This window comes from Panthera pardus, unplaced genomic scaffold, assembly GCF_024362965.1.
Source record: "Panthera pardus isolate Hobbes unplaced genomic scaffold, ASM2436296v1 HiC_scaffold_17, whole genome shotgun sequence".
Classification (NCBI taxonomy): Eukaryota; Metazoa; Chordata; class Mammalia; order Carnivora; family Felidae; genus Panthera; species Panthera pardus.
The window spans coordinates 709,353-737,134 of NW_026526732.1; the positions used below are offsets into that span (position 1 = coordinate 709,353).

At 44.2% G+C, this 27,782-nt stretch overlaps 1 protein-coding gene and 1 long non-coding RNA gene across 2 annotated transcripts; one reads left to right on the forward strand and one right to left on the reverse strand.

Annotated features, from left to right (window-relative positions):
- Window positions 1-11: 11 nt before the first annotated feature.
- On the forward strand, window positions 12-17,537 carry DYNLT2 (dynein light chain Tctex-type 2). Its single transcript, XM_019412832.2, has 4 exons — window positions 12-173; window positions 11,917-12,123; window positions 14,773-14,931; window positions 17,272-17,537. The coding sequence occupies exons 1-4, from the start codon at window positions 66-68 to the stop codon at window positions 17,380-17,382; spliced, it is 585 nt and encodes a 194-aa protein (XP_019268377.2). The 5' UTR covers window positions 12-65; the 3' UTR covers window positions 17,383-17,537.
- A 3,145-nt stretch (window positions 17,538-20,682) lies between these two features.
- Window positions 20,683-23,181, reverse strand: LOC109245447 (uncharacterized). Its single transcript, XR_002070892.2, has 2 exons — window positions 21,443-23,181; window positions 20,683-21,011 (listed from the first exon to the last, which is right to left on the reverse strand). It is a non-coding gene; the product is annotated as an uncharacterized LOC109245447 (long non-coding RNA).
- Window positions 23,182-27,782: the final 4,601 nt, after the last annotated feature.

A 27,782-nucleotide genomic window follows, 5' to 3' on the forward strand; every position in this document is an offset into this window, starting at 1 on the left:
GGACGCGGCCTAGGCGCTTGGGAAGGGCGGAGGCGGGTCGCTGGGCGTGGCGGCGAGCGGGCGGCATGGAGAAGGGAGGTCACGGCGGGAAGTCGGCGGCCGTCCCGGCCCCTCACTTGCAGCCGCCGCAGCCTCGGAAGGAGAGGAGGCCCAGCATGTTCGAGAAGGAGGCAGTGAGTGCGGGGACGGCGGGGCTGCGCCGACCCCCGCTGGGGCCGGGAGTGCGGTGGCCGGCGGCGCGGCGCGGGTGTCGGGAGCGGCGGTCTCCCTCCACGCTCCGCTGGACGCCTGATGCCGGGGTGGTTAGTGCCACGCTCAGACCAGGGCCGTTGTCCGGCCGGGCACGTGTGTGTGCGCGCTGCCTGGAAGGAAGGAAACGTGGCGCGTGTGCCAAGCACACGACGAGATGTTTTGAGTTTTAAGAAACAGCAGCAGGCTCGGTATTTGAGGGACATACGGGAGGAAAAAAAGTTAAATTGAAAATATTCTGCCCATTAATTTCTTGTCTGGAATTAATGGAAGATGCCATTCAAGTGTATTTGTGGAATAACACCGGGATTTCTGGAAGACCGTAGTCCGAGTACCATCACTGTAATCGAGACTCCCATCTTGTATTGAGACCTAAAGTGAAAAGAACATTTACAGTACAGAACTGTAATGACAGAGCCGAGACTGGAACCTGTGTCCTGGGACTGCTGGTCTACTTGTCTAACGGTTTCTTCTACTTCGTGGGAGCCGAAATGGACAGGATGCAGGAGAGACGTGATTGCAAAGATTCTTCCTTAGTGAAGGGATAAGATGATAGAAGGAAAACCGAATCAGAAGACCCATATTATATATAAGGAAGAAATGGTAGAGGTGTGAGTTTTCAGCACGTTAGAATCTGTCATTTTCAAACCACACACGCATGCTGTATCCCCAAGGGGATCGTTGCAGTTGGAAGCCACTGTGAAGGATACAGTGTAGTTGTACCCCTTGAGTATATTGTGGGGGGAAAGATGGCAGTTACTCTAGAGAAGCATTCTCTTAATAGAAAAGAACAAAATGCAGATTTTGTTTTGGGGAGGTGTAGGGAGCTAATAATACCTCTTTTTTCCAACTGACACGTAACACAGGCTGCAAATAAAACAGATTTCTGATGAAGGACTTCAGCTTGCAGCCAACATGGAATTACTCCTACCAGAAACTACTGATAATAGCACAAGATGTATGAAACAGTGGTTTTACCATTGATGGGATGTAAAGCAAGACAGGATCCTGATCTCTGGGGGGGGGGGGGGGGGAGAAACGGGAACAGTGAACCCCAAGATTACCCCTGACTGCTTGATGAGGGATTGCAGCCCACACCTGTGGAGAGGTCTTGCTTAGCTGAGAAGGATTTGGGAGCCGGGTAGATAAAGCTGGTATGAGTGCAGAGCAGAGTATTGAAGAGGAATGAGCTGTACAAACAGCCCCAAGGATCTGCAAAGGATTTTCCTCAAGTCTTCAGCTTAGTGCATCAGTGCATCTGGTAAGGAAGCCACCTGTGGCCAGAGAAAGCCACCAAAGGGAGCAGAAAAAAAATCCTTGCACTCCCACAAAATCATTTGTTTCCCCCCAGTAAGCATGGAAAACCATAGGGCGTTGGTTAGAGTGCCGAGAAGTGTATTGTCTCAGTACTGGGAGAAGAAATAGCACTAGACTCCAAGATTTTTCTAGGCTGGTCTATCAGAGCTCAAAAGCAAACCTCCAGAGAATTAAACTGTTTCTGTTACTACATGCTAGAAAAAAGCTCAAGAAAACTCAAAGTAATGGAGAAGTACACACCAAAAATGAGGGTGAAATTTACACAATCTTGTGTCCAATAAAATATTTGCAGACTATCAAAGAAACAGGAAAATACAACCTAAAGTGAGAGGAAACAGTAAGAGCACTCAGAAATGACAAATGGCAAAGACAGAATTAATATAAAAGATCTCTAGTTACTGTGAAAAAATTACTGTATTAGTTTTCGTCAAATTAAAGCAGTTATATAATATTCATGTTATAAAACAGTTAATGCATTCTGTATGTGCAAAAATGTACAGAAAAAATTGAGTATGTGAAATCCAAATGAAACCCTACAGTTGAAAAATAACAATGTCAGAGATGTAGAATACACTGAATGGAAATAGATTGGACACTGCAGAAGAGAGGATTGGTGAACCTAAAGACAGCAATAGAAAGAAGGCTTGAAGAAAATATATTAGACAGAATGAGATGTGGGGAAATTTCTGATACAAAATATATATATAATATCAGAAATTGACAAACAATGAAAACTATAAACCCACAAATCCAAGAAACTCAGTGAACTTCAAGCACAAGAAACATGGAAGAAAATTATGCTGAGACATGTAGTAGTCAAACTGCTTAAAATCAATGATTTAATAATTTAAAGGCAGCAATGGAGAAAATCAGAAAACTCTAAGTACTGAAGAATGATGAAATGAAAATAGGTTTTTCACCAGAAACAATGCAAGCCAGAACACTGAAGCATCTTTCATTACTTTATCTTTAAAGTTGAAAGAACCATCAACCTTGAATTCTATACCCAGTGAAAATATTTTTCAAAAACAGAGGCAAAATAATGGGTTTTTCAGATATATGAAAATGAAAAATTCACCAACAGACCTATGCTATCTGATATGTGAAAGGAAATCCTTCAGGCAAAAGGAATATGATAAGAGATGTAAATATCTAGATGAAAGAATAGAAAACATTGAAAGTGGTAACTATGTAGGTAAATATATTTTTTTCAGTATTACTGTGGGGAGCCTGGGTGGCTCAGTTGGCCAAGAGTCAGACTTTGGCTCAGGCTGTGATCTCACAGTTCATGAATCTGAGCCCCATGTCAGACTCTGCTGTCAGCGCAGAGCCCACTTCAGATCCTCTGTCCTCCTCTCTGCCACTCCCCTGCTTGCATGTGCTCGTGCACTCTCTCTCTCTCCAAAAATAAACATTTTTTAAAAAAAGATTATTGGCTGATTAAATCCAGAATAACATATTTTGGGGCTTGTACCCCCAAAACATTTTATTTATAGAAGTAAAATACATGACAATTCTAGCACAAAGACCAGAGAGTTGGCAGGAGGGGGCATATTCCTTGTAGGACTCTTGCTGTATGTGAAGTGGCATAATATGACTTGAAAGTAGACTGATAAAGATACATACTATCAAGCCTAAAACTACCACTGGGAAACAATAAAGTTACTAGGCCAACAGATAACAGGTGAATCATGAAAGATACTTAAAGGAAAGCCTAAAAAACAGGGGCACCTGGCTAGCTCAGTTGGTAGAGCACGTGACTCTTGACCTTCAGGTTGTAAGTTTGAGCCCCATGTTGGGTGTAGAGATTACTTAAAATCTTTACAAAAATAAAAGCAAAGCAAGGATTAAACATAACCATGATAATTACATTAAGTATAAATGTTATAAATACCCCAATTAAAATTCAGATTACTTATGAAAGCAAGATGAAACTATATATTGTCTACAAGAAACACTAAGGAAAGGATGGGAAGAGATATACCATGTGAAGACTAATAGAATACTGGAGTACATGTATTAGTATCAAACAAAATACATTTCTAACAATATTATAAGAGATAAAGGGAATCATTTCATAATGTTGAAAAGTCAATTCATCAGAAAGGCCTAACAATCTTAAGGTTTTTTTGCACCTAAAGTCAAAGCTTTGAAATACAGGAAACAAGAATTTCATGTATACTTACAGAAACTGACATCCATAATTACAGATGGAAATTTCAATATAAGTATCTCTATCAATAATTGATGGAACAAATAGACAAAAACTAATAAAGATATAAAAGAATATAAAGGAACAATAACTTGTATTAGTGCACTTTTATCACATACGCCATGCAACCTCAGCTGAATAAATGTTCTTTAGAAGTGCACATGAGGGGCACCTGGTTAGCTCAGTGAGCTCAGCAACCGACTTCAGCTCAGGTCATGACTTCATGGTTCCTGAATTTGAGCCCCACATGGGGCTCCACACCGGGAGTGTGGAGTCTGCTTGGGGTTCTTCCTCTCTCCTCTCTCTGCCCCTTTTCCACCTAAACTTTCTCTCAAAATAAATAAACTTAAAAAGTGTGCATGAAACATCACTAAGAATATCTCCTGGGACAGGAAACAAGTCCCAATAACTTTAAAAGGATTCAGGTAATACAAAGTATGTTCTTTGACCATAATGGAATAAATCAGAAATCGTTAACAGAAAGGTATATTGAAAAATGTAAATTGTCTGGAAATTAAATGACACACTTCTGAATAACCCAGGGTAAAAGAAAATGAAAGAAAATATTTTCAACTGAATGAAAATACAACATTTCAAAAACTGTAGGGTGTACCTATAGCAGTACTTGGGGAAATTTATAGCCCTAAATACCTATATTAGAAAAATTTCAAGTCTAAACTCAAAGTAAACAAAAGTAAGGAGGTAATAAAAAGTGAAAGTCGATGAAATAGCAAACTGAAAACAAGAAGATTAGTGAAACCAAAAATATTTTGGAAAGATCAATAAACTTGATAAACCTCCAGCCTAAAAGTTGACAAACAACAGCCTATAGGTCAAATCTAGCTTGCTACCTATTTTTGTACAGCCTATGAGCTAAGAATGGCTTGTATATTTTTAAAAGGTAATTTTAAAAGGATAGATGGAGATGGGGGATGCAGAGGAGGAAAGGGGACAGTTGGAAGAAGAGAAACAGTGGCAACTACCACAGCTGGCCCACAATGCATAAATATTTACTAGCTGGCTCTTTACAGAGAAAGTTTGCCAACCCTTGCTAAACCAGACTAATCAGGAAAAGAAAATAAAAAGACCAATTCTCAATACCAGGAATGAAAAAGAAGAATCACTACAGACCCGATAAACATTTTAAAAAGATCATAAATACTAAAAACATCTATGATCCTAAATTCAACAACTTGGATAAAATGCACAAATTCCTTGGAAGACACAATTATGAGTTGAACTGTGTTCCCCTAGGATTCATATGTTAAAGCCCTAATCCCCAGTACCTCAGGATGTGAGGGTATATGGAGATGAGGCTTTTAAAGAGCTAAGTTAAATTGAGACTGTTAGGGTATGCCCTAATCCAGTCTCACTTGTGTCCTTTTGAGAAGAGATGAGGGCACAGATACATAGGGCAAAGCATGCACAACAGAATAACTGTGTGAGGAGGCAGCAAGACAGCAGCCATCTGCAAGAGAGAGGCCATAGGAGAAACCAATCCTGCTGGCAATTTGATCTTGCATTTCCAGCCTCCAGAATTGTGTGCCAATAAATTTCTGTTGTTTAAGCTACCTGGTCTGTGGTATTTTGTTATGGCAGGTCTAGCAAACTAATATATAGACAAACTACTGTAGCTCACTCTAGAAATAATAGATACCCTGTATAGTCCCTATATCTGTTAAAGAAAGTGACTGTGTTGTTTAAAACCTTTCCATAAAGAAAACTCCAGGCCCACATGGCTCTTATGGTGAGTTTTTGCCAAATATTCTAGTGTTCTGGAAAAATGAAGAGAAGGGAATTCTTCCCAATTCACCCTATGAGGCCAGCATTTACCTTGCTGTCAAAACCAGAATAATGAAAACAAACCAATATTCCTCATGAACATAGATGCAAAAATTCTTAACGAAACTCTGGTAAATTAAATACAACAACATACAAGAAAGACACAATATATATATTGTACCTAACACAGGAGCCCCTAAGTACATAAAGCAAATACTAACAGACATAAACGGAGAAATAGCAATACAATAGCATTAGGAGACCTTAGCACCCCACTTACATCAATGGGTAGATTATTCAGACAAAAAGTGAAACATCAGCCTTAAATGACATATTAGACCAGATGGACTTAACAGGTATGTACAGAACATTCCATCCAGAAGCAGAATACACAGTCTTCTCAAGAACATATGGAACATTCTCCAGGACCTATCACATGTTAGGCCACAAAATAAGTCTTCATAAATTTAAGGAGACTAAAATATGAAGCATTGTTACCAACCACAATGGTACGGAACTACAAGTCAATTATAACAAGAAAACAAAAACAATACGTGAGGATTAAAAATATTCTAGGGAACAACGAATGTGTCAATGTAAAAATCAAAAGAGAAGTTTTGATGAAGTTTAAAAGAAGTTTAAAAATTCCATGTGACAAATGAAAATGGAAATACAACATACCAAAATTTATAGACTGCAACAAAAGCATTTCCAAGAGGGAGTTTCATAACAGACGCCTATATCAAAAAACAAAGATCTCAAATAAGCAATCTAGCTTTATACTTCAAGGACTGGAAAAAGACCCAAAGTTAGTAGAAATGAGGAAATATTTGAGCAGAAGTAAATGGAGACTAAAAGGACAACAGAAAAGATCAGTGAAATTAAGAAGTTGTTCATTGAAAAGATAAAATTGACAAACCTTTATCTAGATTCACCAAGAAATAAAGGGAGAGGGCTCAAATAAAATCAGAATGAAAGAGGAGACATTTCAACTGTTACAACAGAAATACAAAGAATCATAAGAGATTACTACCAGTATTACTACCAGATATGCCAACAACTTGACAACCCAGGAAAAAATGGATAAATTCCTAAAATTGAAAAATCCAAACAGAGCAATTACTAGTAAGGAGATTGAATCAGTAAACCAAAGTCTCCCAATAAACAAAAGTCCAGGGCCAGATGGCTTCACTAATGAATTCTAAACATTCAAAGAAGAATGAATAGCAATATCCTCAAATTCTTCAAGAGAATAAAAGAGGAGGAATACATCCAAACTAATTTCATGAGACCACATTACCCTGATACCAAAACTATACAAGGATACCACAGAAGACTACAGGCCAATAAACATGATGAATGTTAGATGCAAAAATCCTCAACAAAATATTAGCAAACTAAATTTTACAATATATTAAAAGGATCATACACCATGATCAAGTGGGATTTGTTCCAGAGATGCAAAGGTGGTTCAAAACCCCCAACAGTACAAGATAGTGTGTTAGCAAAATGAAGGATAAAAATCTTATCATCTCAATAGATAACAGTAAAAGCAGTGAGTAAAACTCAATCTCCACTTATCATAAAAACACTCAACAAAGTGGTTATGGAGGGAACATACCTCATCATAACAAAGGTCATATCTGACAAGCTCACAGTGAACATGATGTTCAATGGTGAAAACCTAAAAGCTTTTCCTCTAAGTCCAGGAATAAAATAAGGACACCCACTCTCACCACTTTTCTTCAACATTGTATTGGAAATCCTAGCCAGAGAAATTAGGAGAAAGAAGGAAAAGGCAACCAAATTAGGAAAGGAAAAAGTAAAACTGTCACTATTTGTTTATGACATGATATTATAAACCCTAAAGACTCCCTCAAACAACTGTTAGAACTAATAAACAAATTTAGTAAAATTGCAGGATACAAAATCAATGTACAAAAAATCGATTGCATTTCTATACACAAACTATCAGAAAGAAATTAAGAACACAATCCCATTTACAACTGCATAAAAAACAATAAAATATCTAGGGCTAAATTTAACCAAGGAGGTGAAAGTCCTCTACAGTGAAAACTATAGGACACTGATGAAAGGAATTGAAGAAGACACAAGTAAATGGAAAGATATTCAATGTTCATGAATTGAAAGAATTAATATTAAATTGTACATACTACCCAAAGCAATCTACAGATTCAGTGCAATCCCTAATAAAATTCCAATGGCATTTTTCATAGAATAAGTAATCCCAAATTTTGTATGGAATCACAAAAGACCTTAAATATCCAAAGCAATATGGAGAAAGAAGAACAAAGCTGGAAGCATCTCACTTTCTGATTTCAAACTGTGTTATGAAGCTATAACAATCAAAACAGTATGGCACTGGCGTAAACAGACACATAAGCCAATAGAACAGAATAGAGTCCAGAAATAAACACACACATTTATGGTGAATTAATTTATAACAAAGGAGGGGCACCTGGGTGGCTCAGTCAGTTAAGTGTCTGACTTCGGCTCAGGCCATGATCTCACAGTTTGTGGGTTCGAGCCCCACATCAAGCTCTGTGCTGACAGCTAAGAGGCCTGCTTCGGATTCTGTGTCTCCCTCTCTCTCTGCCCCTCCCCCATTCACACTCTGTCTCTCAAAAATAAATAAACATTAAAAAAATAATAATTATAACAAAGGAGCCAAGAATATATAATGGGGAAAGGACAGTCTTTTCAGTAGTTGGTGTTGGGAAAACTGGACCACTATCCTACATGTACACAAAAATAAACTCAAAATAGATTAAGACCTGAAACCATAAAACTACAAAAAGAAAACATAGGCAGTAAACTCCTTGACATCGGTCTTGGTGATGATTTTTTGATCTAACTCCGAAAGCAAAGGCAACAAAGCAAAAATAAAAAGGTGGGGCTACAGCAAACTAAAAAGTTTATGCACAGCAAAGGAAATCAAGAAAATGAAAAAGCAACCTACTGAATGGGAGAGATTATTTGCAAATCATATATCTGATAAGGTTTAGTATCCAAAATATATAAAGAACTCATTAAACTCAACAGCAAATAAATCTAGCAATTGAATTAAAAAATGGCCAGAAGATCTGCATAGGTATTGTCCAAAGAAGACATATAGATGGCCAACAAGTACGTGAAACAATGCTCAAAATCCCTAATTATCAGGAAAATGCACATCAAAAGCACAGTGAGATGTTACCTCACCCCTTAGATGCACTATTGTCAAAAAGACAAGAGATAACAAGTGTTGGCAAGGATGTGGAGAAAAGGGTTCCAACAAGGGTTGGCAAGGATGTGGAGAAAAGAAGAGGGTTCTCTTGCACTGTTGGTAAGAATGTAAATTGGTACTGCCACTATGCAAAACAGTGTTGAGTTTCCTCAAAAAATTAAAAGTAGAACTACCATACAATTCAGCAATTCCATTTCTGGGTATTTGTCCAAAGAAAATGAAAACACTAATTTTAAAAGATATATGCATTCCTATATTTATTTCAGCATTATTTACAATAGTCAACATATAAAAACAACCTAAATATATATATCAGCCATAAAAAAAGAATGAGATCTTGCCATTTGCAATAATGCGTGTGGACCTTGAGAGCATTAGGCTAAGTGAAATAAGTCGGACAAATACTGAATGATCTCACTATATGTGAAATCTAAAAATAAAAATGGGTGAAGGGCGTCAAAGGTACAAACATCCTATAAAATGATGATGATGATGATGATGATAATGATAATGATGATGGTATATTAAGTTTAAGCGAGGTTTTTTCCAGGAATTCAAGGTTGGTTAAATATTCAAAAATCATATAACCGTATTAACAAACTATTAATGATGAAAAATAGGCCGGCAAATGGTAACCTTTCTACTCAAATTAAATCAGCTTACCCAAGTAGTCACGGCATAGCTGGACAATGACATATGTCTAAGATGATGGCCTATCTCTATGAAATATATGCGGTGGTGAGACAGATGATATGTACTTGTTATAATCAGATGTGAAGAGAAGAGCTGGAAGACTACACTAAACTAAAAAAGAAAAGGTTCTTTCTCTCGCCAACTGCCCAGGCAGATAAACCCCCTCAGAGGGGCGCAGAAAGGGAAGTGTCGCTCCAGTGCCAGTTTCAGCCACATATAGAAGCATCGGTGGTAGAGAATAAATACTCTCTCACAATACTCGTAGGATTGTGATTTTTAATATATACATTTTAAACTATTGGCCTCTGCAGTAAGATATGAAAAGGAGGAGGGAGGATAGAAATATGTAGACCTGTATTATATATTTAGAAAAATCTAGAAGTAATAAACATTAAAATAAATAAAAGGTTAATAGCTGGGTGCAGCAGTAATTCTACATTAAAACAATTCCTAAAAACATAAAATGTGTTTTTAAGTCACCTTAAAGGCTCATCAAAAGAACACCAAAATAATAAATGCTTCAGAATAAATTGAAAGATTTGTGTTAACATAAAAAAATTCCGGGAAGTAAAAATTCTTTTTTTCTTCTTTAAAGTTTATTTATTTTGAGAGACAGGAAGAGAGAGAGCAAGATCAGGGGAGGGGCAGAAAGAGAGGGAGAAAGAGAGAACCCCAGGCAGGTTCCATGCTGTCAGCACAGAGCCCCACGTTGGGCTTAATCTCACGAACTGTGAGATCATGACTTGAGCAGAAACCAAGTCAGGAGCCTAACCGACTGAGCCCCGCGGGTGCCCAGGAAATACAAATTCTTACATAAATGTCAAAGCAAACCATGTGCCTGGTTAGAAAAGTGATTATAAATCTACGGAGTTGTTTAGTTAACATTATTTGTTAAAAACATTGTAAAGTGTAAAGTTATTACCTTCATCCAGGCCCTGATCTCCCTGTAATCCACTCACCACACCACCAGAATGACCTTTTAAAACTGTAATTTAGAACATATCACTTGCTGGCTTAAATTTTTCCAGCGGCTTCTCACTGTTCTGAGAATAAAATCCAAAGCCCTTACCACATTCTATTCAGTGCTGCACAACTTACTCCTTGGTTGCCTTCCTAGCTTCATTGTGTCACCACTCTGCCTCGTTCAGAACACTTGAGATACACCGAGCACAAACCCGCTCTTAGAGCACACTAAGTTTTTGCCTTGAAGCCTCTGCCCTTTCTATTTCCTGTTCTTTTGGGGCTGAGGGGCCTTCTCTGATCATTCAGTCTAAATAGACTTTCACAGGAGTTTCTACCAAGTCATGTGATTTTATAGCAATTGCCACTATTTAAGTTAGCTTGTTTTCCTAAATACTTTTTTTATTATTTTTTATTTATTATTATTTATTTTTTTTAATGTTTATTTATTTTTGAGACAGAGAGAGACAGAGCATGAATGGGGGATCAGAGGATCAGAGAGAGAGGGAGACACAGAATCCGAAGCAGGCTCCGGGCTCTGAGCTGTCAGCACAGAGCCCGACGCAGGGCTCGAACTCACAGACCATGAGATCTTGACCTGAGCTGAAGTCGGAAGCTCAACCGACTGAGCCACCCAGGCGCCCCTCCTAAATACTTCTTAGTTGTCAATCAGCCCTCCTCTCCACTAAACGGATAACTCCATAAATGCAGATGCCTTGACTATGAATTAACACAAGCAGAACAATTAATTCCTAGCTATTTCAATAAGGCTCACCCCTGTAACTTCAGAGCCTAGGACATTTCTCTGGACCATATTAGGCACCAAATAAATATTTCTTTAAGGAGCGTTGAATGTCACAGAATGAATGTTGAAAAAGCATAGAATAACGTATGTACCAAATCAATACATTCTTTTCAACTTAAGATTTATGTAATGTTATGTTATATAAATATGCAAATGACTTATGGAAATAATAGTATTAATTAGTCAAAGACGACTAAATAAAATTAAAATAATTAAAATTATAAGGAGACAATAAAGGATAATATTTTCATAACTTCGGGGTAGAAAACTTGAGTTTTCTTTACATGACTGTCTCCTAGCCACCCAGTTGCCCTCTCTGCAGCCTGTCTTCTTTCCAGGTCTTTGTATCTTCCATGGATATTTTAAATATATGTATGCAAATATGTGTCCGTATGTGTTCGTGTTTATAGATAAATAGAGGGATGACAGCTAGCTAGCTAGATTCTTTTTTCTCTCTCCCTTTTACCAAATCGATAGCCAGGAGTGAATTAGTAAATGTACGATTCAACAACCTCTTAATCACGGAAGTCAGAATGGATTTCCAAAGTCTGTGTCGGCTTTGTCCCATTGCACTAGCGTTCTTAAATCTAAAATTTCATTTTACAATTTAAGAAATAATCTTTCTCTCTTCTTCTCCCCCCCTCTTTTCAGTATGCGCAAATTTTGAGAGAAAGACTGAGAGAATCATTTCATGATGTTCAGTATGTAGAGCCTCCATTTGATGATCCAATTGCTGATTTAGGTAAAGAATGGAAGAGTGCCCTGGCGAAATTAAAGTTTGCTAATTCGTATAGAATGGAGCCATTGAAAAAATTCCAAGCTCATTCCGTGGAAGCTAAAGTCCAGCAGATATTAAAGGTAGGTTGATAAGTACATATGATAGCAATATCTAAGCTTCGGAGGTTTGATAAACTGTGTTAAGCTTTATGACCGTATATTTACCCTCACTGACTTTTTGTAGCATTTATCTCTGAAAATATGAAAGTACTTTGTATTCATACTCAAGAATCTTCACATCGACGCTATGAGCGAGATTTAAAGGAAATATTCTTTTGTTATTTCATTCAACTCCTAATTATCCATAAATTATTTATCCCTCACATTCCACGTTTGCCCGTATTTGGAGGAATGAGTTAAATAAAACACACTGTGTATGTGTGGAAAGTTGGTTCCTGTGTACTAACACGTCTAAGGACAGGCAGCCGCCAATGATGCGTAGGTTTTCTTCTTTAAACTTGCTGGAATCTAAAGTTCTTCTAAGACAGTTGTTTGAAACTCAGGCTCTTGTTCCCAGACTAGTCCAAAATGGCTGCTTCAATGTAACGAACTGAATACTGTATTACTAACATGAAGACCAATATTATTTATACTAGTATTGGTATCTGAAGGCTGCATTGTTCAGATGAAGATAATTCCTTCATCACTTTTCTTAACAAAGGACAAAATTTTTTTTTTTTTTACTTACAGAAAGTTTGAGGGACCAGTTTTTCTGAATCCCATTTTGATCTGTGATATCTAGTTCTGGGCACCAGGCACCCGGGCGTCTTCTGATGGCCGGATTCCCCTGTGGGATTCCACCAAGCCTGATTCTACCCCAGATCCATTCCTTGTTTCAAAGGTACCTTCCCTCCAGTTTACAAGGTACACTCCTTCAGTAACAACTGATGTGAGCTAGCTGTTGGGAAGAAAGTTTCTAATTTATTTTGTATAAATATTTAGTACTCCTTTAATCATAGCAAAATTAATTCTTGAAGTGAATTAACTTTTATTGATACAGAAGAATATTTAGGAGGCCTACTCTAACCTCCCTCCACTACTATAGACAGGTACATTTCTAACCTAAACTAATAACTGTCAGATGATATTTGGCAATGATATTACGGCTCATGGCTTTGGGAAATAGAGAAATTCAACTCAATTTGATACATTAAAATAATTATTGATTACCTTCTTCTCCTATCTAATTAACAGCAAGCATTTGTGACATGAAAGTATACATTATCACGTGTCCCTTGCTTGGCCTTACTACATAGACTAAGTTCAGACTTATTGATTTCGAATTGTATTTACATAGGATAATTTGCAGAATTGCACTGAGCATGATGGGGCCTAAAACAGCTGATTGGATATGTAGGTGGATGACTAGGGGTCATAAAGAGGCCAGGGATTTTCCCTTGGGTTCATGGAAAATTCAACATAGTTCTACATGCAGAAATAATAGTGTTTCCTGATGGAGCTTGCGGGCATCTTCCTATAGCAAGCGCTCATTACAGTCATTACTCGTTAAATAACAGCATCCGGGGAGGCAAAGCCTGAGGTCTGTTGGGCAGATTCAGAAGAGAGAATGGATGTTGCGAAGCGTTTGAAAGATGGAGCCACGGGGCGCCTGGGTGGCTCAGTCGGTTGAGCGTCCGACTTCAGCTCAGGTCACGATCTCACGGACCGTGAGTTCGAGCCCCGCGTCGGGCTCTGGGCTGACAGCTCGGAGCCTGGAGCCTGCTTCCAGTTCTGTGTCTCCCTCTCTCTCTGCCCCTCCCCCATTCATGCTCTGTCTCTCTCTGTCTCAAAAATAAATAAACGTTAAAAATAAATTAAAAAAAAAGAAAGAAAGATGGAGCCACAGCCAAATGCCTAAGGGAAATGAATGCTTCTACACCCAGTTTTAGGTCCAGCAGCATTCTAGAAGGGACTCAAAACTCTTTGTTTTTACTTGCCTATACAATTAGCTGGTAGGAGTTCATCTGTTATGGCGGGACCCAGAACTGTGGTTAATTCATTGGTCTGAATCAGTCAGTCAAAGTCAGTCAAAGAAGCCTGCAGTCTGCTCACGAGGCGGTCCAGTCTGCTTCTGGTTTGTAGAAACTCCTCGTGCTTCGCGGCTCACATCTGTCTCCCCAGCTGTGATTAATCCATAGCAGGCATGGCCAGAAGCTTTCCATCTCCTCAGTGCTCTCCAGGAGTCCACAGAGAAGCCGTGGGGAAAGGGTTGCAGAGGTGGCTTCGATTCAGGAAGACTGCGAAGGACAGGATCACAGAGAACAGGCCGTGGAGGATGGAGATCACAGCAAATGGGCCACGGAGGATGGGATCACCGGGTACGGGCTCTGGTCCAGGAAACCCAAGCCTTAGGAAAACTAAAGTCTGAATTTTCACAAACATGTAAATTATAGAAAGATTTCCTTTGTCTACCCTAAGAATTCCCAGAAGCATTCTTTTAAATTCCCCTGTGTCTCCCTGCTGTTTGATGGGGTGATCCAGTGAAGGAAAACTTACAGCCCGAGGGTTGGTGATGAAGAGCAATTGAATGTAATTAAAAGCCAAAATAAATTTTATTCAACATTGTTATTGAAATAAACTGGTAAGCACAACATTCATTTCGTATCATTTGGTTAGGAATGCATGTATTTTTTTTAAGTTATATGTATTTTTTAGATACATGTTTTCTTGAATTTTTATGTAGAAGATATTTGGTTTGAAGATTAAAATATTTTTTCTATTTTTTTGAAGGAAAGTCTTAAAGATGTCAAATATGATGATAAAGTCTTCTCTCATTTGTCACTTGAATTAGCAGACCGCATATTGTCAGCGGTGAAAGAATTTGGGTACCACCGTTACAAGTTCATTATAAAAGTATTATTTATTCAAAAGACCGGTCAGGCAATAAATGTAAGTACTATAGTGATCCAGCATCTATCAGTTAGAGCTCTAAGGTCTCCTCTGTGGTGATGTGATAATTACCGTGATGCCTGTCTCCAAGGCACTTTAAGACCCCGAGGTGCGTCTCTAAGAAGGATAATTGTGTTATCTCTTCCTTCAGTGCATATTATTTGAAAAGTACTAACCCAGAAATGGCAATTTTCTACTGATAATTTACAAAATTGTATGGCTATCCTGTTCCTTGATCATACCCAATTTGACCATTTAATGTCATTTGATAATTAGCCAGTAAGTTTATTTTGAGCACTAATGGGTGTGAGGTGCTGAGAAAAAGAGAATGAGACATGGTCCATGATTATGATTCTCGGGGAGTTTTCACTGCACTCAAGGAAAGAAAGCAATGCAGATGGGAGTTTAAGAAATGGAATAGTGTACGGGGCGCCTGGGGGGCTCAGTCGGTTGAGCGTCCGACCTCGGCTCAAGTCATGATCTCTTGGTTCGTGGGTTCAAGCTCCGGGTCGGGCTCTGTGCCGACGGCTCGGAGCCCGGAGCCCGCTTTGGATTCTGTGTCTCCTTCTCTCTCTGCCCCTCCCCCACTTGTGATCTGTCTCTCTCTGTCTCTCAAAAGTAAATAAATGTAAAAAAAGTGTTAAAAAATTAAAAAAAGGAAATGAAAGAGTGTGGACGGGGGAGCATCTAGGTGCCAGAGTCCAGTTGGCCTAGGTATGAGCCCTGGCGGCGACAATCACAGCCCGTGGCCTGGGCTCTTCATCTATGAAATGGGGGTGATACACCTGCTGGCTGGAGCCGCTCTGAGGATCACACGAGACGGGCCATGTTACGGTCCTCAACCCGGTCTCCAGTGCAGAGCCCTCGGTAATCAGCAAGGCTGTTGTGCTCAGTTACGAACGCAAATACACACCTCTAGGCCACGTAGGAGTGAATGTGTGGCAGCTGGGCATATGAGTGCACCGCGGGCGGAGGGAAGTGTATCCGGAAGCAGGGCAGGGGGGTTCTGGCCACACAAGAGTCAGCAAGACAGACGTGGTCCTGGCTCCTGGCGAGAAGAGAACGCCACCACATACTCCTAGGTGGTGATAGGTGCTCCCGAGAGAAAATGAAGGTGGGACACTTTGATAGAAGGGCAGAGCGGCCGCTGGGGTTGTCTGGAGACGGGGAAGTCCCCCTAAAATCTGAATGACAAGAGAAAACCGGCTGTGCCAGAGACCCGGAAGAAGAACTTGCAAGCGGAGAAAACGTGAGTGTGAAGACGCTAAGGCAGGGGGACGTCCGCGTGCTTGTTAATACCCCGTGTGCTCGCAGTACGTTTTGGTGGTGGGGTCCAGTGTGACGTGTATCAGCACCACACAACACACCGCCCCAGGTTTAGCCCCAGACGGCAGCTCTTTGTTTGCTCGTCATTCCGCGGAGCAGCCCCGCTGCCGTACCGGGTTCTCCTGCTGGTCTCCCCGACGCCCCGGCAGCTCCCTGGCGACTCCGCTGGTCTCCCGACACCCTGCCCCCGGTCCCTTTGCTGGGCCGTGGGTACAGGCTGGCCTCGTCCTCGCGTCTGCCGGCCGGCGCTGGCTATTGGTTGGGGCGCCTGGGATCTCCTGCACGGGAGCCACCGCCGTCCAGGGGACTGAGCGGGTTTCCTTATGCGGACGTCTCCTCACGGTGCTCTGAGAAGGCTGGAGCAGAAGACCTCTGGAGACCGGGCTGCCAAGTCACCCATCGCGTTCTTTTGCTCAGGGCAGGTCCCAAGGCGCACGCGTACTCGAGGGGTGGGGAAATAGACTCGCCCTCTGGGAGAAGACACAAACGGTTTGTGGCCGTTTAGAGCCGCCATGGAAAAGCAGGCCGTAGTCAAATTGTGTGTGGCTTTGTAAGCGAAGCAAAGGATTTAGAATTTTCTCCAGCAGCCAGCTTGCATAAGCAACGCCATTTCTTTATTTCAAAACAAGGTTCTGACAGACTTTCACTGGAAAATATTGTAAGGATGGAAAGGAACATTCTGTATCACGGGCTATGACACAGCACAGAAGTAGTGTATGCAGAAGTCTTCGACCCGGTTTTCAGGGGCTCCCGCTCTTGCCCCGGACACTCAGACGCTCGCTGCTGAGGTCGAGTCTCTGTGTCAGATAGGACTGGCTCCAGGAAGAAGAGGGGGCCCAGGAAGCATCACTATGAAGTCTTCAGGAAAGGGGGGATTGGACACACTACTTTTTAAATATCACTTTCTAAGATACTTACGCATCTTAAAAAAATATATCAAACTTGTGTAGACTTAAAAATCGTTTCTTAACGTGTTCAGTCTAAGGTTGGTCTTTTGCAATTGGTCTGTCCCAGGTTGCCAGCAGATGGATCTGGGATGTGGCATGGGACAGCTGGGTTGCTGCGAAACATGAAACGGAAACGTACGTGGCCTTGGCCCTGGTGTTTGCTCTTTATTGTGAGTAGGGAGTGTTTACTCCTCAACTTTGCAGAGACACAGGACATCTGTAGATCCGTGAACCTCACAGTAGGCGTTGATTCCCTGCACTTTGGCCTCCAGGTGAAGCCTCATTGTATCATTTTAACAGCAAACAAGTAAAAGCTGGATTGTTTTTACCTTTTACTTTACTAGTTATCATATTTATTAAGGCTCTGTTACCCCCAAAGTAGGAAAGTATGAGTGAGTGACACATAGAGATAGATAGATATGAATATATAAGTGCTTAGAGTGGATTCCAAGACAGGGAAATTATTTATCATTCTTGTTAGATTTAAGACAGTCAGAATTTGCCAGAGGAAATTATGACACAACTTAGTAAAGCGTCAATTAAATGTTAAAATCGATTTTGGAAAACTTCTAAAGGCAGATGTACTTTTGAATGGTATTTTAATATGTTGTATGCGTTCTTTTGAAAGGAATTACCAAGTTTGAAAGAAAGACACTTTCTATAATGTAATTACACACTTTCTAATAATGTAGTTAGCACATCCCTAACCAATCAAAATGCTTAAAATGTGTGGGTGTTCTATTTGCTAGTCTGTTAATTAAGCGCTTTTTAGATGCGGGAAGTGAAACACCTAACCCAATTGTTTATTTTAAAAAGAGAGAGAGAGGCACCAGGGTGGCTCAGTTGGTTGAGCACTTGACTCTCAATTTTGGCTCAGGTCATGATCTCACAATCAGGAGACTGAGCCCCATGTCGGGCTCCGCACTGAGCGTGGAGCCTGCTTGGGATTCTCCCTCTCTCCCCCTCTGCCCCTCCTCTGGTTCTCTCTCTCTCTCTCTAAAAGATGAAAATTTTCTTTTCCAGGCACTGGACCAGGGATCCAGTTTCTTCTTTCTCCTCTCCCCCTAGACTTTTCTGTACATTTGTTTAACTGGGTATAATTTAATCATGTTCTTATCTATGACCAGATGGGTCAAATTCACTCCTTGGGACGGGGGCTGTATCCCCCTTTGCTGAAGCACCCGGCTACATGAAAAGAGTGGATACAACTATAAATCAGGGCTCGTCCAGCAGGAAGCAGGGGTGGGCTTGGAGCAGGCAACCGATAATGTCTGTGATCATACGAGTTTACGAGTGATAATCAGAACATGAAAAACGGTGTCAAACTTAACGGATGGTGAAAATACCCAGTAGTTAGTTTGAATAATCCAAAGGCTGGAAGATCGGTAGAGGAGAGTTTTCTTTTCAGTTATGATGACCCAGGACTAAGCGTTCCGTGCTACGCAGCATAAACATGATAGTTGTCACCCAAAGAATCTTCAGGACAGGAGTTCTGAGTCGTGAACCTTGGACACAGAAGAAGTTAGTAATAAGAAGCCTATGTAACCGCTCGTGTTATGCAATGTACCTTCGTGATGAACTTGCAGGATAAGTTCATTGTAAAATATACTGCCTCGTCACACTGTCTGTAAAATGAGGATTATACCTTCCTCCTAAGGTCAGTGTGTGAATTAAGTGAGGTAATAAGTAACCAAGAGCCTATGCCCAGCACTTGACAGCTCTGGAGACCATGACCTGCTTTCGCCATCCGGTTTGACATCTCAGAATCACCTGCAGCTTTTCTCGTTCTCTTCCCTTCTCCCAACCCCCGTATGTATTCAATCGTTAAATTCCACCGACTCTAATTTTTTGAAGTGACTCAGAGTCAGCGCCGTGGCTGGTCCGGGCCCCCAGTTCTCCCGCATCTATCCCAGCGCCCCTTGCTTCCACGCACTCATTTGTCAGAGGTTCTGTTCCACCGCACCCCGCGTCCACCGTGTCCCGGCACCGTGTGAGGTGCGGGGTGTGGAGCAGGGCCCTCGCCGGACCCCATGGCACGGGCGGCCTGTGAGAAATGAGTGTGCCTCCGGGAAGGCAGCGGGCGTCCCCCAGGGCGGACCCGGGAGCACACGCTTCGCCTCACGCACAAGACTGGTGATGTCGCCATCTGGATGTCACCTCCTGGGCCGGGTCCCCCTCAGTTTCCTGAGGTTTAATGGAGTCCGGGTGCCTGTAAACCTCTCTGACCCCGGAGTGCTCCTCACTGCTGCCCCCACTTGACCTCCCCTGTCATCAGGCTGCCTTACACACCCTCCTGTCTCTCGCCTTCCTGTCTTTTCCGTTAGAGCCTCCCTCCCACCACAAAGACCCCTTCCCATCTCTCCTCCCCCAAGCCGGACGGAGGCCTCTACCCCACTGGCAGCCACCTCTGCGTGAGCCGGCAGAAGGGGGCAGTCACCCTGGGGCCGCTGGACCGTCCCGCCACATAGTCAGGACCGTAGCTTCTGAACCAGTTTCCCACTGTCCTTAGCGAGCCCTAAGGATGAGTCGCACGAGATGGGACGTGGATGTTTGCTTCAGCCACGAGAGAGATCTGCACCTCACTGATCTGACTTCCTGCCTCTCCAAGCTTCTCACGGCGGGCTAGCGACCTCCCTTTGCGCCTTCACAGAACATCATCCTCTCCTCCAGATGTATTTTGAGTTCCTTTTGCTTAACAAGGCCTGGCTTGTCCCCACGGAAGAGGCCCTGTGCTGTGGAAGGGAGGTATATGCAAAGCAACCTCCAAGACTGAAGGAGCCATTAGACCCAAAGGAAAAGGCCATGCCCGGCTTGACAAGAAACGGTTTGTGGTTCCGTACAGATGGAAGCCTGTCTCTGGGGGGCAGGGGACAAGGAGATCTCCACGACCCTACCTTCCTTGAGACCTGCTTTTCTAGCCCTGGGGGCTGTGTGGACGTGGGGGACCAGCCAGGGGGAGATGGTTGAGAATCTGTGTGTCTCCTAGTCCCCCCCACCCCCAACCCCGCCCCAGGCCCGAGCAGGCAGGTGGGCCCGAGAGTGTGTCCAAGAGTGTGCCAAAGGGTGTGGTTGACCAGGGGGAAGAGCCCGGTCGGGCAGGGAGGGGGGCTGCGTTCCAGAAGGCCGCAGGTGGCAAAGCGGTCCTCATGGCTGGTGGGGCTCGTCCAAGATGACGTCAGTCTGACTCACACTCCCCACCCCGGTCCCTCAACGAAAGCTGCCGGGAGGTACCACGAGCGGCCCCTCTGGCCTTGAACCACTCCAGCTCCTGGCAAAGTGTGCCGTGTGGGTTCACAACTCTTCACGTGTGTGCACCGCTACTGCCCACGGCCCCTGGCTTGCTCCTTCTCGTTAGCCACTTGGAGACGTGAGCCAAGGGACCCCAATCCCCATCTCCACTCGACTCCTGCTGCCCGTTCTTTGTGACTTCGATACCACGCAGATAACTGTCCACTGAGGCAGTCCTCGCTGGGGCATGTTCTAGCATGCAGAAATTTTAATCGCCACAGTGTAGTTAAACAGCACCGGTCCCCCAATAACGGGGGTCAGTGAAATTTCAGTTACCACGCTATGTTGCTATGTTAACTGCGTGACTGCATCGGCTACAAACTTCACAGCCAGTTGTCAGGCCACAGGTCGCTGTGTTAATGACTGACCTGCATCATCAACCTCCCTGCAAAGCCTGTCGGTGACTCGTCACCGCACTTCAGTTATCCAGCGGCTCAGGTCACAACACAGCAAAGCAGGTTCTCGTATTGCCTCCTTGTCTCCCGGTGACAGACCCACATGATGTTTTACAACAATGAGCTGTCAAAGGAAAACTGTTTTACGTTAAAATTTCATTTTATACAATTTACCAAAAAAGTTGAAAGTGTTAAATAAGAAATGAGGATGTTGAAAACAAAATTGGATGTGATTAGGAAATATGAAATTGACAAGAGCAAAGTGAGCTACCATGAGATCTAAGCCCGCACGAGGTCCCTTAGGAACCACAGGGAGAAAGCCCGGTGAGTGAAGAAACATGGTAACGTTGGAACCACATCCTTTAGTTTAAGTTGCTCGAGGAACAGAAAGACTTTCTTCTACTCTGGATGGAGGACCAATAACAACAATGATAATGATAATGATAGTAATAAATCCTAATCAGTTTGGCCAGCATTCAGGTCAAGTGTTGATGGTAGTTGCCATGTTGAAAGAAAACTGTGACTACACAGAGAGACTGGTAGACAAGCTCTTACTGCAGTAAAGTCCGGTTTCACCATCTTGGAAGTGCACAAGACTCGATTAGCGCTGAGCTCTCTGGTTAAGCTGCGGGCCCAGGCCAGGGCACTGCTGGGAAGCCTGCACCCAGATTCCCCGGGTCGGGTAGAGCAGGTGGTCCAGACAAAGGATGAAAATATCTCAAGGAGGTGACATTGGTAAACGACTTCACATTAAAGACACTCAGAGATACTATACAACGTTGAAAATGCAAAACAAAACGTTGGGAGGAGCAGGGAAACTTATCAAGGCCCAGAAAAGGGAAGTGATATTATGAGAAGGCAAGCACCATTCAAACCAGTCTTGGTAAAGTCTTTACACAGAAATTAATGACTAATTCCCAGTGTTTCTCATTTTAAAATACAGGGTACTAAATAAATATTAGTTTTACAATTAATAAAATTCTCTATACGTTTACAGGCGGCAGTAAGGGAGTTTTAAATGTTTCACCAAAAGTTTTTTTTAAGTCATCAGACAATTGTAATTTTTCTCTTTGATTATTACGATCACTTTGCACGGTTTCAGTTTCTGTGCTCATTTTTATGGTCCTGTGCACTCATGAAAACTAGGATGTCTGTTTTCTGGCTTCTTAATTCCTTGACCCACTCACCGAGTGGCCTTTTCCTGTCGCCCACCTTGGTCACCTACTCCTTGGTTCATCCTGTAGACTTTGCCATCATCAATGATGTGGGAAACAAAGGCAGAAAGAAATGTAGACAAAATTAAATTTCCTCATAACCTGCAGCCCATTGACAAATTCTTGAGGCAGGCACAGTAAAACTTTCCTCCAGGAACAATCTATGTCTTAATGTTAATGCTTTGCTAGAGGGAAAAACAACCTTAGCCAGATGACAGCTAGGCCTCTGGTATCTCAGGAGTCCTCTTTAGCATATGAAAGTCCTTCTGGAGGCCTCCCTTTGATTTACCTCCCCCAGCTCCAAGGTGTGTAACCAGTCACTCCTCAGGACCCCTCCCGCGCAGCTCTTTCGGCCCACAAGTCCTGTCCCTGTGCTTTAATAAAATCACCCTGTTGCACCAAAAACATCTCAAGAGTTCTTTCTTGGTCATTGGCTCCGAACCCCCGCCATCCCTCCAAACCTCACCAATCAATATCAGTATGACCTCTGAAACCTCACGTTCTAGCTGGCTATTCTTGCAGTCATTTCCTGTCCTTAGAGCTCAGCACCTATAGACCCTTACTGAAATCTGTACACCGTTTACTAGCCCATCGTTACAATCACTCGCTCACAAACACAAGTTCCTTTGCCCCTCTTCCTCATCTGGTAAAACCCTTGTGAACGAAAAGCATATCCACTTTGGACTAGCCTGAATTCAAGCAGCCACATTTGCCAGAGAACATGGAAAAACCAGACCGACTGGTTTCACTCCTGAGTTCTCCACCACAAAATTCCGGGGGGCGAATCACTTGGCCTCCTAGGAACTTGGCCTCCTTGCTCTCCGCACCTTTCCCCCTACTTCCTATATTCCTCTCCTCTCCTCACTCTCAGTTGACGGCTTCACCTCGTATTTCATTCGGGAAAGGAAAAGTATCAGAGGTTCTTTACCACCCAGTCTCAGAAACCATGTGCGTCTGCAGCCACATTCCGTTTTCTAAGTCGTCACAATGTATGCATTGAGCGTCGTGCTGTCGGGGGCTTACCCGCACCTGTACTGGCTTCTGGCCTTCCCAGAGCTGCCTCCAGGCCTCCCTCTTTCCCTTGCTCTCGGCCCCGTGACTCCTCCTCTGCTCCTCCTCCTCAGTGTGCAAACTCGCTCAGGTCCCACCTTGAAGACAACACCCCAGCTCCCCAGCTGCCTACTTTCTCCAGTGCTAGTTATGGCCCAACTTCTCATACTAGTCACCTGCTCCCTCCTCAAGGGGCTTCCCACTAGTTTCTGAAGCTGCCGCTCCTTTGAGACACCTCAAAATAATTAAGTTTGCTAACTCCCCCCAGATTGCTAAACGCACTGGACATTTTTCTCTCATCTTATTCAACCTCTCATTTGACATAGTTGACCAGTCCTTCTTTTTGAAACACGCTATCCTCTCAATTTATAATACCTGTCACTTAGTTTCCTGCTCCTTTTTTTTAAAAAAAAATTTTTTTTTTTTACATTTATTTTTGACAAACAGTGAGACAAAGCGTGAACGGGGGAGGGGCAGAGAGAGTAGGAGACACAGAATCTGAAGCAGGCTTCAGGCTTTGAGCAAGCGGTCAGCACAGAGCCTGATGCGGGGCTCGAACCCTCGAACTGTGAGATCATGACCTGATCCGAAGTCGGACGCTCAACCAACTGAGACACTCAGGCGCCCCTCCTGCTCCTTTTTTTTTTTTTGTTAATGTTTATTTATTTATTTTGAGAGAGAGAGAGAGAGAGAGAGTGTGTGTGTGTGTGTGTGTGTGTGTGTGTGTGTGGAACAAGTGGGGTAGGGGCAGAGAGAGGGAGCGAGTCCCAGGGGCTGGGTTCCACGACCTGGAGATCGGAGATCGTGACCTGAGCCGAAATCAAGAGTCAAGGGCTTAACCCACTGAGCCACCCAGGCACCCCCTGCTCCTTTTCTGCCTTTTTTCAGCCTAGTACATATTAAGATAGTATTTGGTGAGCAAATGAATAATTCTTTATATTTCTATCACCTAACGCAATTCTTAGTTCATAGTTGCTTTCTGTAAAATATTTGTGAAATAATTGAGTGGACATTATTGTTTTAATCCTACAAATGAGGAAACGGAGGGTCAGAGAGATTAAAAATTTACCCATTATTGATGGCCGTGTGGCCATTAAGTGACACAGTTGGTATTGAAACCAAAATCCTCACTTGTACCCCAATGTCTATAGTGGCACTCTCAACAATAGCCACATTGTAGAAAGAGCCTAAATGTCCATCAACTGACGAATGCATAAAGAAATTGTGGTTTATATACACAATGGAATACTACGTGGCAATGAGAAAGAATGAAATATGGCCCTTTGTAGCAACGTGGATGGAACTGGAGAGTGTGATGCTAAGTGAAATAAGCCATACAGAGAAAGACAGATACCATATGTTTTCACTCTTATGTGGATCCTGAGAAACTTAACAGAAACCCATGGGGGAGGGGAAGGAAAAAAAAAAAAGGGAGGTTAGAGTGGGAGAGAGCCAAAGCGTAAGGGACTCTTAAAAACTGAGAACTGGGGCGCCTGGGTGGCTCAGTCGGTTAAGCGTCCGACTTCAGCTCAGGTCATGATCTCATGGTGTGTGAGTTCGAGCCCCGCGTTGGGCTCTGTGCTGACAGCTCAGAGCCTGGAACCCGTTTCAGATTCTGTGTCTCCCTCTCTCTCTGCCCCTCCCCTGTTCATGCTCTGTCTCTCTCTGTCTCAAAAATAAATAAACATTAAAAAAAATTTTTTTTAAAAAAACTGAGAACTGAGGGTTGATGGGGGGGTGGGAGGGGAGGGTGGGTGATGGGTATGGAGGAGGGCACCTTTTGGGATGAGCACTGGGTATTGTATGGAAACCAATTTGACAATAAATTTCATATATTGGAAAAAAAAAAAAAAAAAAGAAACCAAAATCCTAATCCTAACTCCTAATCTTTGTTTTTACCATGGCATCATACCGGCGCCCTGTGTATTTCACTCCTGGAATTTGCCTTTACATACCCCATTCTCAAGACACATTGGAATGGTTGATGTTCCTAAATATGCTTCCTATTTTTCCCCCGTCAGTCTTTTTCAGGCATGAAACCCTGTTTCCATTTCCAATTGTGTATTTCCCTGTAATTGCCCTACCAGTCTCTTAAGATACTTTTCAAATTCTGTGCCAACCTTAAAATCTTAACTTTTGTACTTGCAAGTAAATTATCTGCTGCCTAAACTGCCTTTAATAACATTTATATATTTGTATAATATTTGGCGTTGAAACTGCCCACGGACAGGGACTGTAATCCACGGAGTGCACCTTAATACCCTGCCTTACCTTTCATGCTGAAAGGCTGAATCCGTATTTTAAAAAAAAAATTTTTAACATTTATTCATTTTTGAGAATGAGAGAGACAGAGCATGAGTGGGGGAGGGGCAGAGAGAGAGGGAGGCACAGAATTTGAAGCAGGCTCCGGGCCTCTTGGGAGCTGTCAGCACAGGGCCCGAACTCATGGACTGCGAGATCATGACCTGAGCTGAAGTTGGATGCTTAACTGACTGACCCACCCGGGCGCCCCTGAATCAGTATTTTTTGGCTTGGAATGAAGAGTTTTAAATTTGTGTCTGATCTAGAGACGGAATACCCAAGGGAAAAGAGTAGACCGGAATAATTGAATGTATAGATATATACATTCAGTTATATTCTGAATATATATATGTATATATGTGGCTATATATATTTATTGTTGAATTCTATCAGGAGAATCTGAGTGAGGGCCTTGATCAGTTAAGAGAATTTGGGAGAAGTTGATGGTCTTTCCCAGTGGACTCAGGCAGGCTGTTTCCTTCAGGGGGGTAGGGAAATAGGGAGCTCGTCTGACTGAGGTTGTGAGTGAAAGCAAGGTTTAGCTTAGGAGCCATTTGTGAATCTTCAGCTATTGGTGCCATGTCTTTTCTGATGGGAATGGAAATCAGGAGTGGGTGGGCTGGAGGAGCCATGGGCTAGAAGGAGTGCAAACTTTTGCAAACATAATGAATGAAAGGGAAGCCACATGGTACTCTAAATCCTAGAACCTTTGTCTGTTACCTTGAAAAATCATCCACACTCTCAGCTAATACTGTCTGCTGAGAGGTCAACTTTTCACAAATTTCCGGTACTCTTGTGGTCACAGCTGCCTGCCAGGTTCTTTTAAGGTTCAGTTCCAAACGTGTGTGTGAGAAATCCTCGAGGTGACGAGGTGAAGTCTAATAACTAGAATTAATAATAAATTCAGTGCCCATCATGTCGGTGCCTTCTGCGGACGGGCCTCCCACTGTGCCCTGCATGCCCTTTGCAAAAACGCTGAAGACCCAGGCCTTCTCCTCACTGTACACAGGAGACAGGGGGACATGATCGGCCATGTGCAGCGAGCAAGGCTGGGCTGGGAAAGGCCGGGAGGGTCCACAGCCTTTTGGGGGCAGCTGACCAGCCTTAGGGAGCCCCCAAGGCAGCCTTCCAGGCACAGCTTTCCGTGCGTGCCCGGCCCACCTGCCGGTCTGCCTGCCTGCCTAGGGTCTCAGCTGCAGGCTGCTGCACAGAGCACATTCCAACCCCAAATTACACGCACGCAAGTTGAATTTCAGGCACTCTTACACTGTAGGATTTCGACGGGCCCTCGGGTGGCTGCGCGTAAACTTTTCAAAGGAGAGCCGCCCAGGGTGTCATTGGAACGCACGCGCTCCAGGGCAGGTGGCTCAGGAGCTGCGGAGAGCGTGAGGCCGCCGGCAGAGAACAAAGGCAGAGGCGGGCAGGGGCGGTGGCGGAGGACGCAGAGCCAGGAAATGGGCGAGGGCTCTCACAGCCCCCCGAGACACAGCCCACCGGGGCGGTGCCGGGACGAGGGGAGCCCGGGGGGAAGGGGGCGGGGCGCTCGGGATTGAGGGGGAGGGGCGGCCCCCTTGGAGAGAAGGTCCCTCGGGAGAGAGGAATAGGAGGACGGGGACCCCCGCGCGGGGAAGGGTGCGGAGGCCGCGGAGGATCCCTTGGGGTGAGGGGAGGGGAGGGGCCCCGGAGGGTCCCTCGGGCGAGGAGGGGGGGGAGGGGCGGCGGGGGGCGGCGGGGACCCCTGTGGGGAGGGGGCGGAGGCCGCGGCGGGGCCCTTGGGGTGGCCGGGGTGGGGGTGGGGAGAAGGGGAAGGGGAGGCGGAGACCCCTGAGGGAGGGGGCGGAGGCAGCGTTGGGACCCCGGGGTGAGGCTTGGGGGAGCGGCGGCGAGGACCCCTGGGGGTTGGGGGCGGAGGGGCCCTCGGGCGAGGAGGGGGGAGGGGCGGCGGGGACCCCTCCTCCAGGGGGAGGGGGCGGAGGATCCCCCCCGCCCCCCCTCCCCTCCCCTCCCCGGGAGAGGCGGGGCGGCGGCGGGGACCCCCGGGCGGGGCGGCGCGGGCGCGGTGGGAGGAGAGGGGCTGACGTGTGGCGGGGCCGGGCCGGGCCGGGGGCCGCGGGGAGGGGGCGGCAGCGAGCGCGCCAAGCGGCGGCGGGCCGGGGCGGGGCTGGGGGCTGAGGGGACGGCGGGAGGTGGGGCCGCGGAGCGCGCCGGGCTGCGGCGGGCCGGGCGGTGGGGTGGCGGCGGCGCGGCGGCGGCGGCCGGAGGATCGCGCGGGGCCGCGGCGAGCGGCGGGGCGGGAGCGGCGGAGGGCCGGGGGCCGAGGGGGGCCGCGG